The sequence below is a fragment of the Diabrotica virgifera genome, chromosome 9 (genome assembly GCF_917563875.1).
Source record: "Diabrotica virgifera virgifera chromosome 9, PGI_DIABVI_V3a".
Lineage (NCBI taxonomy): Eukaryota > Metazoa > Arthropoda > Insecta > Coleoptera > Chrysomelidae > Diabrotica > Diabrotica virgifera.
This window is the reverse complement of record NC_065451.1, coordinates 206,444,882-206,459,355: the sequence shown is the minus strand read 5'-3', so window position 1 is coordinate 206,459,355 and position 14,474 is coordinate 206,444,882. Positions and strand designations below refer to the sequence as shown.

Sequence of the window (14,474 nt, the reverse complement as noted above, 5' to 3'; positions counted from 1 at the left end):
AACTTTCTCCTGTAAGGTTTAAATTTAAGTATGTGTTTGAGTAAGTAATTTAGAAGAAATGTGTACAATGACAGGCGATTCTGAAGAGCATAAGACCTTGCCAGGCGAGGGGAAAGATTAGGGGTTTTTCCTAAAATTATTCTTTTTGCATCGAACAAATTTTTTTTAGGCTTTTTGAATCATTCCAAACAGAAAAGGTCCCTAGTAATTTTTCTCTTAAGTTAATAGTTTTTGTTATATAAGCGATTGAAAATTTTGAAAATTGCGAAATCGGCCATTTTTAACCCTAAATCGGACATTTATTTAAAAATTTCAATATTGGCAAGGTACGCAGATATTCCTTAAACATTGATTGATGAAATCTCGAAGAGTTTTTTGCAATAAAATATCGAAAACCGCTTTGTTTTTTTAATTGCTAATCAAGCGGGCGCTACACTGTAGTATAATTGAGGACGTTTGAGCTTGCATAAATTCATTATCTCGAGAATGGGCAAATTTGAAGAGAAATCCTCAGACAGGTCGATTTTTATTTTTGAATTAGGACTTTTTGGTATATATATAATACTAGTGACGTCATCCATCTGGGTGTGATGACGTAATCGATTGTTTTTTAAAATAAGAGTAGGGGTTGTGTGATAGCTCATTTGAAAGGTTATTTAATTCTCTATTCAGCAATATAAACATTAACATAATTATTTATACAGGGTGTACAAAAAAATTTTTTTCTTCTATTTGTCAAATTTAATCAAAGTTAATTTAATAAAAAAAATTTTCTGTACACCCTGTATAAATAATTATGTTGTTGTTTATATTAGTGAATAGAGAATTAAATAACCTTTCAAATGAGCTATAACACAACCCCTACTCTCATTTAAAAAAATCATCGATTACGTCATCACGCTCAGATGGATGACGTCACTAGTATTATATATATGCCAAAAAGTCCTAATTTAAAAATAAAAATCGACCTGTCTGAGGATTGCTCTTGAAATTTGCTCATTCTCGAGATAATGAATTTATGCCAACTCAAACGTCCTCACTTATACTACAGTGAAGCGTCCGCTTGATTAGCAATTAAAAAACAAAGTGGTTTCCGATATTGTATTGCCAAAAACTCTTTGGGATTTCATCAATCAATGTTTATAGAATATCTATCTACCTTGGCAACTTTGAAATTTTTAGATAAATATCCGATTTGGGGTTAAAAATGGTCGATTTCGCAATTTTCAAAATTTTCAATCGCTTATATAACAAAAACTATTAACTTAAGAGAAAAATCACCAAAGACCTTTTCTGTTTGGAATGATTCAAAAAACTTAAAAAAAATTTGTTCGATGCAAAAAAAATAAATTTAGGAAAAAACCCCAATCTTTCCCCTCGACTGGCAAGGTCTTATGCTCTTCAGAATCGCCTGTCATTTTACACATTTCTTTTAAATGACTTACTCAAACACATACTTAAATTTAAACCTTACAGGAGAAAGTTTATTTTACCCCCTAAATTTGCACTTTTCGATTCACCTGGTAGATACACGTGCACCGCTGAGGCCTGCCAGGTCATGGTTTTTAGCTTTGGTGTGCTATGAATTATCACTCTACAAATTTCTAGCCTTACAGGACGACCGTTAGTCAAAAGGTTCACTAGCTCTTAGACTATGATAATGTCGGTACAATCACATATTTTTTAAATTCCATACTCAAGAATTAGTATTACTTACCAGTTTTGTAATTTTTTAGCACTAAAAACACTCAAAAACCCACAAAATCTAAACAAAAACAAGGCAGCTAAAACATGTGTGAACACAAGTGATATTAAAAAGTGAGGTTATTTCTATGGATTTCCACATTGATTTCCATGGATTTCCAAGTGATTCCCATGGATTTCTATGTGATTCCCATGGATTTCTATGTGATTCCCATGGATTTCTATGTGATTCCCATGATTTCCATGTGATTCCTATGGATTCCCAAGTTGATTCCCATGTATTGCCAGGTGATTACCCAAAAAATGTACAATGATTTCTAATAGTGGTTTACCCCTCGACTCAAGCTAAACACCGCAAAGACCAAGGTGATGGTTGTCAGTAAGACGCCAATACAACCGGAAGTAGTAACAGCTTATGGTGAACAATTAGAAAGAACTAACAGTATCACCTACCTTGGTTGTAATCTAAATGAGAACTGGGACATGAGCAAAGAAATTAGAATACGTATAGAGAAGGCCAGAGCTGCATTCTTTAAGATAAAGAAACTTTTATGTGGAAACAACATTACTTTGAATCTTAAAATTAGATTAGTGAGATGTTATGTGTTCTCTACTCTTTTGTACGGTGTCGAAGGTTGGACTTTAACAGATACTCTTCTCAAGAAATTGGAAGCCTTTGAAATTTGGGTATACCGAAGAATCCTACGAATAAGTTGGGTGGATAGAGTTCGTAACGAAGTTGTTTTGCACCGGATGGGAAAAGTCACAGAAGTCGTCAGAACAGTTAAAAATCGAAAACTTGAATATTTTGGCCATGTTATGCGACACCCAGAGAGATATAATATACTCCATTTAATAATACAAGGCAAGGTAGACGGAAGAAGAGGGCCAGGTCGAAGAAGAACGTCATGGCTTAAAAACCTGAGAGAATGGTATAACAGATCCTCTGCATCCCTTTTCCGAGCTGCCGTTAACAAAATTACTATAGCCAATTTGATAGCCAACGTTCGATAATCGAGCACGGCACATGAAGAAGAAGAAGATATGGGAACACTGGAACAGGGGCAGTTTTAATTGTGGAACAGGTCAAAAATTTCGAAAACGGCACATTTATTTTGTCCGACAGAACAGATTTAAACTCTCCGAACAGAGATTAAACTCTCATGTAAAAATCAGACTGCTCTTTATCACCTGTCATTATTCCTGGCCCATTATTAAAACGCCCATTTGGTGATAAATAGCAGTCTGATTTTTGCGTGAGAGTTTAATCTCTGTTCGAAGAGTTTTAGTCTGTTCTGTCGGACAAAATACATGTGCCGTTTTCGTGGTCTGACCGTTCCAAATTTTTAACCTGTTCCACAATTAAAACTTCCCCTGTTCCAGTATTCCCATATATCAAAGTTTGTCCGACTAAACACCCTTAAGCTATTAACAAATTTTCAGCTTGCTATTAATCAACTTTTTTTTCATACGCGGGATCCAGACCTATTATTGAAGGAAAGGAAAGAAGGTTTACTATGGAAAATAAAACCATTTTGTAAAAGTATAAATTTTCTATGGATAAATGTTGAATGGGTTGCATATGTGAGTTCATTTTAAATGAAGTAAAGAAACACAGACGTACTCATCACAATCATTTAATTTACTTCGACGACCGGTTTCGATCTCTACAATATACAGATCATCTTTGCCTTTGCCCATAGCTCAAAAACATCTAAGAGCAAAGACCGTTACAATCGTACAAGTGCATACACAGAGTAAATCAGCACTTTAGCTGCATTTACGAATTTTCCATCCAAACGTTGTCTTTTTCATAGCTAATACATCCATCTCTGTTTCACATAACACATCTGCCTTCAGGATCCATTCCAATTCACTGTGTTTTGACCTACGAAGCATGCCCACCTACCCAGTCCTTCACCTAGCTACCCTACTAGCATAATCTGGACATTTAAATATGTTATTGATGAACTTACAACTCATCCCTTGTAACGGCATCATTTATTGTAACGCCGACCTGCAGATTATCTGTATATTGTAGAGATCGAAACCGGTCGTCGAAGTAAATTAAATGATTGTGAGTACGTCTGTGTTTCTTTACTTCATTTCTATGAATAGTTCAAACGATCAAAAACACTTGTAGGCCCGGTACTTTACGTCTCGATTAACAGCCGGTTAGTTAACCGGGGAAAGTCGGGACCTCTTTAGGGTCTCTTGCGTTGTAATAAATGCAATTACAAGTATCATTATAATTATAAATAAGTATAATAATAATTATAATTACATTTATTACAACGCAAGAGACCCTAACGGCCGGTTTCACAATCTGTGGTTAACCCTAGCGGTCAACTAACCTTTACCCACAGTCTAACTGACAGTTGCTGTTTCACAACCACAGATTCAATCATGGTTAGTTGACCGTAAGTTTTGTTTTATTTTTCTTATGTTGGTAGGAAATTATGGACAATGATCACCAGAAATAACATTTTTATGGAAGAATTATCAAATCAGCTGATCAGTCAGATGAGTTTCCATTGATTTTTATTAGGATAAATTCAATAAATTGTTATATTTCTTTATGACTATTAATTTGTTGTATATATTTTTTAAGGATTTTATATTTAGTTGTGGAGTTTATTTTGCAGATTAAGGAAAAATAAATGTGTGTATATGTGTGGTTAGGATATTCAGTCAGACTTGTGGTTGATTTGCATAATCATATTTTTGATGTTGATTCTTGCTACCTTGCTTGCTTTAAAAATTCATATATTTTAACATACCTCCTATGGGATTAATAAAATTTGATACATGATGGTTGCATCTTAGATTTTGGACCATAAAAATTACTATGCAAAACTTTTTTGAAGTATCTTTTTTTCGTAAAATTAATATTAAAAATGCTTCCCATACGTGGCCAACTAAAGTACACACACTGTATATTACATGCACATTATACATTTTAAGTTTTGTTTAAGAATAATATTTGTTTTGAGGTCTTTCGCCAATATTGTTAAAATTAAATTGTTAATATAAAAACATGAAGCAAGCAAGAGACTATAGTATGTATTAATAATTACCCCAGGAAGCAAATCATTTAAAAATCGAACAATTATTGGCCGCTGAAATGCTAAACGCATTTAAGTACATCATATAAATTCATATCTGTAATTAATAATTTACGTGTATACACTCTGTCCTGTCAATAAAACGAAATTAGGTTAGGATAACCTCTGGTTAAGAGCTTAACCATCACTCCAAGCTCTGGTTAAAAATTCTGTCGGTTAACCACAACTTCGCCGTTGACCTGATATTGTGAAACACATATTTCGGGGTAACTTCTGGTTATCTCTTAACCACAAGTTAACTTCGACTTGTGAAACCGGCCGTAAAGAGGTCCCGATTAAACCCCGGTTAACTAACCGGCTGTTAATCGAGACATAAAGTACCGGACCGTAATGTCACATAACTGTATTTTTTACTGACGTTTATAATGTCTAATTTAAAATTATAAACAATTTTGTTTACTTTGGTACAGAATGTAAACATAACCGGGTGACGTCACGACGCGTTTTGGGCTGGCTGGTATAATTTGAATTTTTAATCGTCTTTAGGGGCCAAATGCAAGACAAACAAAACTTTTTTATCTTTGGTACATGTTGTAAATTATGTTCTGTTGTGATTTATAACATTTTTTTCGAATTTAAAATTTTATGCAAGTTCCCTATTTAATGTGCAACATCTTCACGTCTGCTAACCCCCTAAAAATTATTATATGGGCGCCCATGTAAGGGTGTGTTCCATTCAACTGAGTGTTCCATTATTACCTTACTACCTACTTACTATTAGGTTTGTTCTAGCAAACAGTCAAACTAGTTAGAAACCGTCAGCAAACAGTTGGTCAGTGAGAGAACATAATACAGTCACCAGTGCTATCCCCTCTACTGGCGCTGGTCCGCTATTCGCTGATGGTTTCAAACCGTTTGAAACTGATGCTAGAACAAACCTATAATTTACTCACTTTAAAACCTGTTGATAAATTTCTTGCTCTTTTGGAGTTAAACCATTGTAGACGACTTCCAGATTGATGTCTACAAGTTTTGGAGTGTTCATTCCTACCATTATAGTTTCAGTACCTTTCTCCTGCAGACTATAGTATATTGCTAGCTTTCCCAATTCCACATCATTTTCCTAAAAAAAAAACAGATTAAAATAAAATATGTGTTTTTATGTTATTTTTAAATTTAATTATTATTAAATCTAAAACCAATTAAGAAGGCAAATATTTTTAATAACATTTATAATATTAGGACAGTGTTTTTGAAAGTAAAATCATCAGACATATTTATAAAGGCGTGAAGGAAAACAGATTGTGGCATAGACGCTATAATTTTGAGCTATACTGCCTTTATAGTGAATCTAGTATCGGTAAGTCTATCAAAATAAAAAGTCTGCAGTGTTGGAGAGAATCAACGAGATGGAGCCACCAAAATACATTAAATGTATACCATCATAAATATCATGTACATCAATGTACATTAAATGTATTTTGGTGGCTCCATTTTGTTGATTATAAATTTTATAACCAAAGACTGGCTAGATATAATATTTTTAAATACCTGGCTAGATCGGGGTCATGAGTGAAATCTTGTTTCTCTGAGCTATTACAATTTTTTATACATATAACCTTTTTTGACATCATAGAAAATAAGATAATTACCTTGCATAAATTTCGAGCCTCTGTGCAGATGTCTTTTATGTGTTCGGATGCTGGATGCCAATTTTGAGGACCAAAGTTGCTCAAGAGTCCCATAGAGTTCGCTGCAGCGTTTACAATTCCAACATGTTTTGACTAAAAATATCGAAACGCCAAAAAATTGTGGTTAATTCCCAAATTCCCATTAAGCATAGTAGATAATTCTTTGTATTGTAGCGGAAGAGAAATCTTGGCCGATCCCCATATAACAGTAAACACCTCGAGAATGACGTAATCGGATGTGCTAGGCCTCGCCGGAGAATTCTGGAAGGTACGTCACGTAGGCGGAACAAGCCGATAGCTCGAGATGGGAGTCGATTGTTCCAGAATAACAACTGGGTATAAATACGGGCATATTTTGTGAATAAGTTTAGTGTATAAGATAAATTCGTCTGTAACTTATATAAATAAAGTCGTATATAAATTACGAACCGCTAGTTTTATTGTAATTAGAAGTAATTACACTAATCACGCTACAGTTGGTGTCAGGTGTGGGGTTAACTTAGTGCGATATAAATAAGTGAATTACAGAGAGACTTTAAAAGACTTTTGAACTTTATTCGTCGGGAATAACCGGAGTGCGTTAATTGTTCGGTATTCGGAAAGACTTTAAAATACTTTTGGACTTTATTCGTCGGGAATAGTTAAAGTGCGTTGATTGTTCGGTATTCGGAAAGACTGTTAAAAGACATTTTGGAAAGTACGTGTGTGCCGACCAAAGATGTTGCTACAAGAACTTACAGTAAAACAGCTCCGTGAACAGCTCGAGGAACGGGATCTGGACAGCAGTGGGCTCAAGATAGTCCTACAAGCACGACTCGAGGATGTCCTCACGAAGAACGGAGAAGACCCAAAGACGTTCCACTTCCAGTCAGCAGAACAAGTAATCTTATCGAAATTAAAAACTGTTTCTGAAACGATCGATGAAACTTCTAGAAGAAGCGACGAGAAACTTGAAGAAGTTAGTAGAAAAAGCGACGAGAAATTCGAAAATGTTGCTAAAAGATTCGATGAGACTTCTCAAATAATTAAAGAGGTCTGTAGGCAAAACAACGAAAAACTAGAAGAAGTTTGTAAACAGAACAATGAGAAATTTGAAGAAGTTTCTAGAACATTCGATAAGATGCAGAAAAGTGTAGAGACCGTAGAAGAGAAGATCAAACAACTAGAGAGCATGATAACTGATACAAAAGTACAACCATCAGTTAATGCAGTAGCTTTAGATCTTGTAGTGAAGGATGAAACACCGAGAGAGGAAACATCGCATCATATGAGATTTAAATTACCACCATTCGATGGGAAGTCCTCTTGGTCCATATACCTTAGACAATTCGAAGCTATTGCGACCGCCAACCATTGGACCGAACAAGAAAAGGCTGTTTCCTTGACTGCTGCTTTGCGAGGTGATGCTGCAGATATATTAAGATCAATTCCTAAGGGTCAAGAAAATTGTTACCAGACCTTGTTCACTCGTCTAGAAAAACGCTATGGAGATGCCCATCTACAACAAGTATACAAAGCACAACTGCGAAGTAGAAGTCAACGAGCAAGTGAGAATCTGCAAGAATTTGAAGCAGATGTGGCTCGTGTGGTGCGGTTGGCTTATCCAGAGGTGCCAGACAGCGTTTTAGAAGAAATTGCAGTAGATACCTTCGTCAATGGGCTGAAAGATAATGAACTACAGAAAGCTTTACGACTAGCAAGACCGAAAGTTTTAGATGAAGCACTTGCTATTGCCTTGGAACACGAAGCAGCTAGCCAAGCTTCACGAAACAATCGAGTAATAACCGTGGAAAAAGGCGATAAGAGAAAAGATGAACGTTTGGTGGAAATGGTACGGAGGGTGATTCGTGACACGATGCCGAAGAGACGCATGAAGAGGGCTGGAAGAGTTGGTTCAAATACAGATGCTTCCTCGATACGGCCATGCAGTGAAAGTTGTAATCACCGGCTTAAAGTAGATGAACAGCTTTGCCCTGTGAGACGAACTACCGTCGTTAATGAGCAATGGCAGCCACAACAGTTACAAGAAGCCCAAGAAGACGATCCATGTATAAAAAGAGTATTGGATTGGATGCGTCGAGGTGAGAGACCTAGTTGGCAAAACATTAGTGCATGTAGTCCAGAAGTCAAGGCCTACTGGAGCCAATGGAATTGCCTGATACTAAAAGATGATCTTCTGTACAGAACCTTTGAGAACGATGATGGTACAGAATCTAAGCTTCAGTTAATTGTACCTAAAAGTAAAGTGTCAGAAGTATTGCGTCAGTTGCATGACGGTACATCAGGTGGACACTTTGGTATTACGAAGACTCTGCAAAAGGTTCGAGAACGGTTCTATTGGGTGAACTGTAAAGATGATGTAAGAAGATGGTGCCGAAAATGTGAACCGTGTGCATCCGGTAATGGTCCGGTTGGTAAAAAGAGAGCACCCATGAGACAGTACAATGTTGGAAGTCCTATGGAAAGAGTAGCTATCGACATTGCAGGTCCATTTCCAGAAACCGATGCTGGAAATAAATACATCCTGGTAGCCATGGATTATTTTACAAAATGGACTGAGGCCTATGCATTACCAAATCAAGAAGCTGCTAACGTTGCAGAGGTACTTGTTAAAGAATTCTTTAGCCGATTTGGTGTTCCCTTGGAGATCCACTCCGACCAAGGGCGAAACTTTGAGTCAGCTCTTTTCCAAAACGTTTGTAAATTGATTGGTGCCAATAAGACCAGAACAACACCCCTGCATCCTCAATCAGATGGGATGGTCGAGAGGATGAACCGAACGATGGGTAAACACTTGTCCAAAGTTGTATCTGAACATCAGCGAGATTGGGACCAACACATTCATTCATTCCTGATGGCCTACCGCTCGGCCGTAAATGAAACTACAGGTCAAACACCAACCTGCCTGATGTTGGGTCGTGAAGTTCGGTTGCCCTGCGACCTAGAGTTTGGCTGCGGACCTTCCGAGGAACATGTTGCAGGCGAAGACTACGTTGACCGCCTGAAATTACGAATGAACAACATTCATGAACTTGCCCGACAACACATCCAGATAGCCAGTGACAGAATGAAAGATCAATATGATTCTCGATGCAAGAATGAAAGCTTCGAAGTAGGTGATCTTGTCTGGCTTTATAATCCGCAACGTCGTCGAGGCTTATGTCCTAAACTGCAAAGACAATGGGAAGGTCCATATGAAGTTAAGAAGAAAATAAATGACGTAATATATAGAATTAAGAAGTTGCCAAACGGTAAACCAAAAGTTATTCACATAAATCGTCTTGCACCATATGCTGGCTCAAATGAAACAGAAGAAGCACGAGTCCTCCAACAGGAGATGAAAGATGTCGTACAGCCAAGTTTTAATCAATTTATGTCAAATTACGCAGCGAGAAAGAGTGCTAGATTCGGCGTGACCACAGAAGTTCAGCAAGATCTGTTTGGTGTTCCAGAAAACGTCTCTCTGGCCCACTGTGTTGCCCAAGACCTCGAGATGACTAAAGGAATATCGTCCGTATTCAATAGAAAGTTCGGCCGCCTGGACGAGTTAAGAAATCAGCAGCCTAAAATTGGAAGAGTACTGCGATTGGAAGATGGTCCTCGATCTTTGCTGTATATGGTGACCAGAAAGTCTTATACGGACACGCCAAGCTACGAGAACATATGGCGTGTTCTAACTAATTTGAAGAAAATCGTGTGTAATTATGACATCAAAAATTTGGCTTTACCAAAAATAGGCCATGCAGTAGAAAATCTGGATTGGAAGATTGTGAGAAGCATGCTTGAAGTGGTCTTCAGAGGAACTGGTGTACAAATCACTGTGTGTTGCATGAACCCGAAGATGTCGTACCCTTCAAAGACAGTAGACTGTTATTTCTTCTTGAAGGGTGTATGCAGAGCTGGAGAGTCGTGTAGATTCCGCCATCCTGGGCCTTCATTTAGAGTTGCTGATCGAGACGCTCAGATCTTAAGAGGGGAGCAGTGTAGCGGAAGAGAAATCTTGGCCGATCCCCATATAACAGTAAACACCTCGAGAATGACGTAATCGGATGTGCTAGGCCTCGCCGGAGAATTCTGGAAGGTACGTCACGTAGGCGGAACAAGCCGATAGCTCGAGATGGGAGTCGATTGTTCCAGAATAACAACTGGGTATAAATACGGGCATATTTTGTGAATAAGTTTAGTGTATAAGATAAATTCGTCTGTAACTTATATAAATAAAGTCGTATATAAATTACGAACCGCTAGTTTTATTGTAATTAGAAGTAATTACACTAATCACGCTACAGTATACTCAGTGACATTAGAAGCGTTACACCCAGACGAAATACTTTCTTGAACTCAATTTTTGACTATATTTAAACAGACTGACTATATTTAAAGCATGCTATTATAACAATATGAATGTTTATCCTTTACATATACTTTTTGTAAAAATAAAGTTTTAACTTTAATTTTTTTTTGTGAAGAGACCGATTGACCGGCTGGTACAGAAATTTGTAGTTATTATTCCTGAGTCTAATTGTATTCAGTGTAAGAAAATGCCTCGAGTTCGAAGACACCAAACTTACCACCATGTTGGAGATTTTGACAGGAGTAGAACTGTTGCCTATAGATAGGGTTACCATAATTTATTAAGGCCAAATCCGGACAGGGGTAGTCCAAGGGGTTGTAGAAAATGTAAAATGTGAATTTGACTGTGTTGCTACCTCTACATTGTACATTTATATGCAAAATGCATCTGGCACAATTAAAAGTACAGCTGTTGCGCTACAATATGCAACTAACATCGAAATTCTCTGTCAGTTTAAAATACATCGTATACACCTATGTTTTAACATACTTTAGACCACCGTTGGGCCTAGTATTTTCCATTTTTTTTAATAAAGAAAAACATCCGAACATTTCTCATATCCGGACGCCAATCCGGACATGTCTTTCAAATCCGGACTGTCCGGACGTATGGTAACCCTACCTATAGAAATATGGGTTTGTCGTATCGCGAAATTGGCCGTCGTGTTAATTGTACGGCAATGACTGTTATGCGTGTGTGTCGTGAGTGGACAAACGAAGGTAGAGGAACACGAAGAATACCAACTGGTTAACCGAAGAGTAGCACAGAGCGTCAAGATAAGTTCTTTAGACTACTGGCTCTACGAGACCGTTTTGCTACTACACGTTAAATCGCTGACCAATGGTTTGGAGTAGAAGGTAGACCTGTTACTACGCGTACACTATACCGTCGCATTCGATCCTTTAGACTGGTTTCATTCCGCCCACCACTAGAGCTTCCTTTGACTGCGGACCACTGTCATCAATGTTTGAATTGGTGCAGAGAACGACAGCATTGGGTGGCAGAATGGCATAATGTAGTATTCAGTGATGAATCGTGATTTTGTTTAGGAATGCATGATGGTCGTAGGATGGTAAGACGCCGCCGTGGAGATATCGGGTTTGCTATTGAGAGGCATGTACACAGGACAGGACAGTAGTTGGAGTAATGGTTTAAGGGCTATTGCCTATGGTAGCCGATCACCACTTGTGTTTATTCGAGGCAGTATGACAGCTCCGCGTTATGTTTATGACATCTTTACTGCCTTAGCTAAGCGAGCGTTAATGCCCCCCCTTTTCACCGGATTGAAATCCTATCGCACATGTATGGGATATGATGGAAAGGAGACTGTCCACTTTGCACCATCCTCAACAAACTTTGGCAGAGTTAACCCATAAAGTTCAAGTTGCTTGAAACGAGTTGCTAAAAGCAGATATCGATCATCTCATTCTGTAAATGTCTAGAGGTGTACAGGAGTGTATTCAGCTACGGGGTCGCCAAACTCATTATTAATTTTTTGAAGTTATACTTCTTTACCGGCGATATGAGGGTGAATTTTTATATGTTAAAACCTATGACCCCGGCGCATGCGCATTAACTTTGTTCTGATTGGATGTTCAAATGACATGTCAAAAATTATTCAATATGGCGGCTGTGGCACAGCTGTAGTTAGATTATTTATGGTTGTTGCGTTTTAAAATTTGTGAAAAGAAACAACAAACAGTTAATTAATAGTTATACTGCCTTCTAAATAGTTTTCATATACCTATATTTTTGGACTTTTGGACTATTTTGGACAAGGAAAACTCATTCTAATTTGGTAAGTAGTTTTTATTATAATCATATTGTAATTATACATTTGGATTAGGTTGAAATACAGTAGAGCGTCGATTATCCGAACTAATTGGGGGACATAGGTGTTCGGAAAACCGATTTGTTCGGATAATCGAACTACAATATATTGATACATATTTATAGTCATACATATTTATCCACAAGTGAATAAAAGCCATATTTATATACCTACATATTTATTTATATCTTGATAATGACACCTAGCAACTAAACAAAAAGTGCAGTCTTTGCAACAACATAATTATTTTTGGATACAATATTGAAGAAAATTGAAGATATTTTAAGCGTCAATTACTAACGCTTGCTCGGTATTCGAGTGCGGGACGCGGGAGTCGATAGTTCGAATAAGCGGTCGTTCGGTTGATCGACGTTCGGATAATCGACGCTCTACTGTAAATTTATTTTCTCAAGAATGGGGATTTTAGAGAGAAATCCCAAATTAGGTCCGATTTTTATTTTTAAATTATGATTTTTTGGCGTAGATTTATTTATCTAGTAGGTATGTAATGCTTTGATTTACATACTTAATTTGATTACCAACAAAAGTTCTACCAATCTTCATCTAATATATTGTTTTCTTACTGTTTTGTTATATTTTTATATTTTCTTCCACAAAATTTAAACTACATAATTTAATTATATTCAAAACAACTGTCAAACAGTAAAACGTTCAGTTACCCTATTTTTCCACATGACAAATAATGTGGAATTGGACGAGTGAGTCTAGGCTTCGATTACGAATCAAAGCGCAACGAAATTCACGGGTTCGATTCCCGATGCAAGTTTTTATTTTTTTATGCATTTTATGATTGTAAGTATATTTGTTATATAATTTTTTTTTTCAGAAAATGCGTATTTAAAATTTTTGCCAACAACTATTATCGTTCAGAAATCATTTTTTCTTTGTGGCATTTTTCAATGTGTTTGTGTGCGTTTTATTCTTTTATTTTTTAAAATTTTTGGTTTTATTCTTTTATTTTTTTAAATTTTTGGTATTGTCTTAAAAATCACATAATATGTAGTAGAAGTATAACTTCTTACGTGTGCGTACAAAGTACACACACATTCTTTTTTTTATTACGTTTTTTATTATGTAAATATTCTTGCCAACTTATCGTTTCGTTCTTGATGTAAATCTACCAAGTTGCCAAAAAATTAAGTTTAAGAAATTATTCCTTTTGGGTGTCTCAGTATATTTAAAAAAATTTTATAAGATAGAAACAACTAAATTATTTACTTGTAACGTTGGAATAAATGATCTTAAGGTATCGTCAATCATGGTCAGTCTACAGTAACTCAATATCATGTTAATACTGATTTTGCTTTTTTCTATTACTTCTACTAAGGTAGAGACAGGATAACCTGTTATACCGATATATCTAGTTTTTCCTTCCTTCTTAAGTTCTTCTAATGTTGGTAAGGTCTCGTTTAGAATGGTGTCCATACTAGGAGAGAATTCTACATCATGTACCTAAATTTAATTGTTCGTTATTAACTACTATAATTAAGGTAGGCGCAAAATTTCGGCTCCAATGCTTTTTAAATACATTAATTTTTTTCGAATCCTGAGAAAACTAGTATTTTTGAAAATTTTAAACGTAGAATGAATGATTACGTTATTACCGAGGGTCAAAAGTCACTGAAAACTTTTATGTTTATTTTAATAAGTTACAGGGCTGAAACAAAAAGAGAAAATTTAGTGTGATTTTTAATTTCAAATATCTCATTCAAAAGAAACTTTTTGTTTATTCTGAGGACTTTCAGCTGCTTTCATCTTTCATTCTGCGGTTAAATTTTTTTAAAATACTTATTAGTTATCTCAGGATT

General features: G+C 36.3%; 1 protein-coding gene across 1 annotated transcript in view; it reads right to left on the bottom strand.

Moving 5' to 3' along the window:
- LOC114334046 (uncharacterized) overlaps positions 1-14,474 on the bottom strand; it is a 37,984-nt gene that overhangs the window by 10,387 nt on the left and 13,123 nt on the right. The window contains exons 4-6 of the mRNA XM_028284045.2: positions 13,885-14,118; positions 6,422-6,553; positions 5,723-5,892 (exon numbers count right to left, since the gene is read on the bottom strand). Coding sequence (XP_028139846.1) covers positions 5,723-5,892; positions 6,422-6,553; positions 13,885-14,118 — 536 coding nt within the window. The remainder of the gene's footprint in view (positions 1-5,722; positions 5,893-6,421; positions 6,554-13,884; positions 14,119-14,474) is intronic.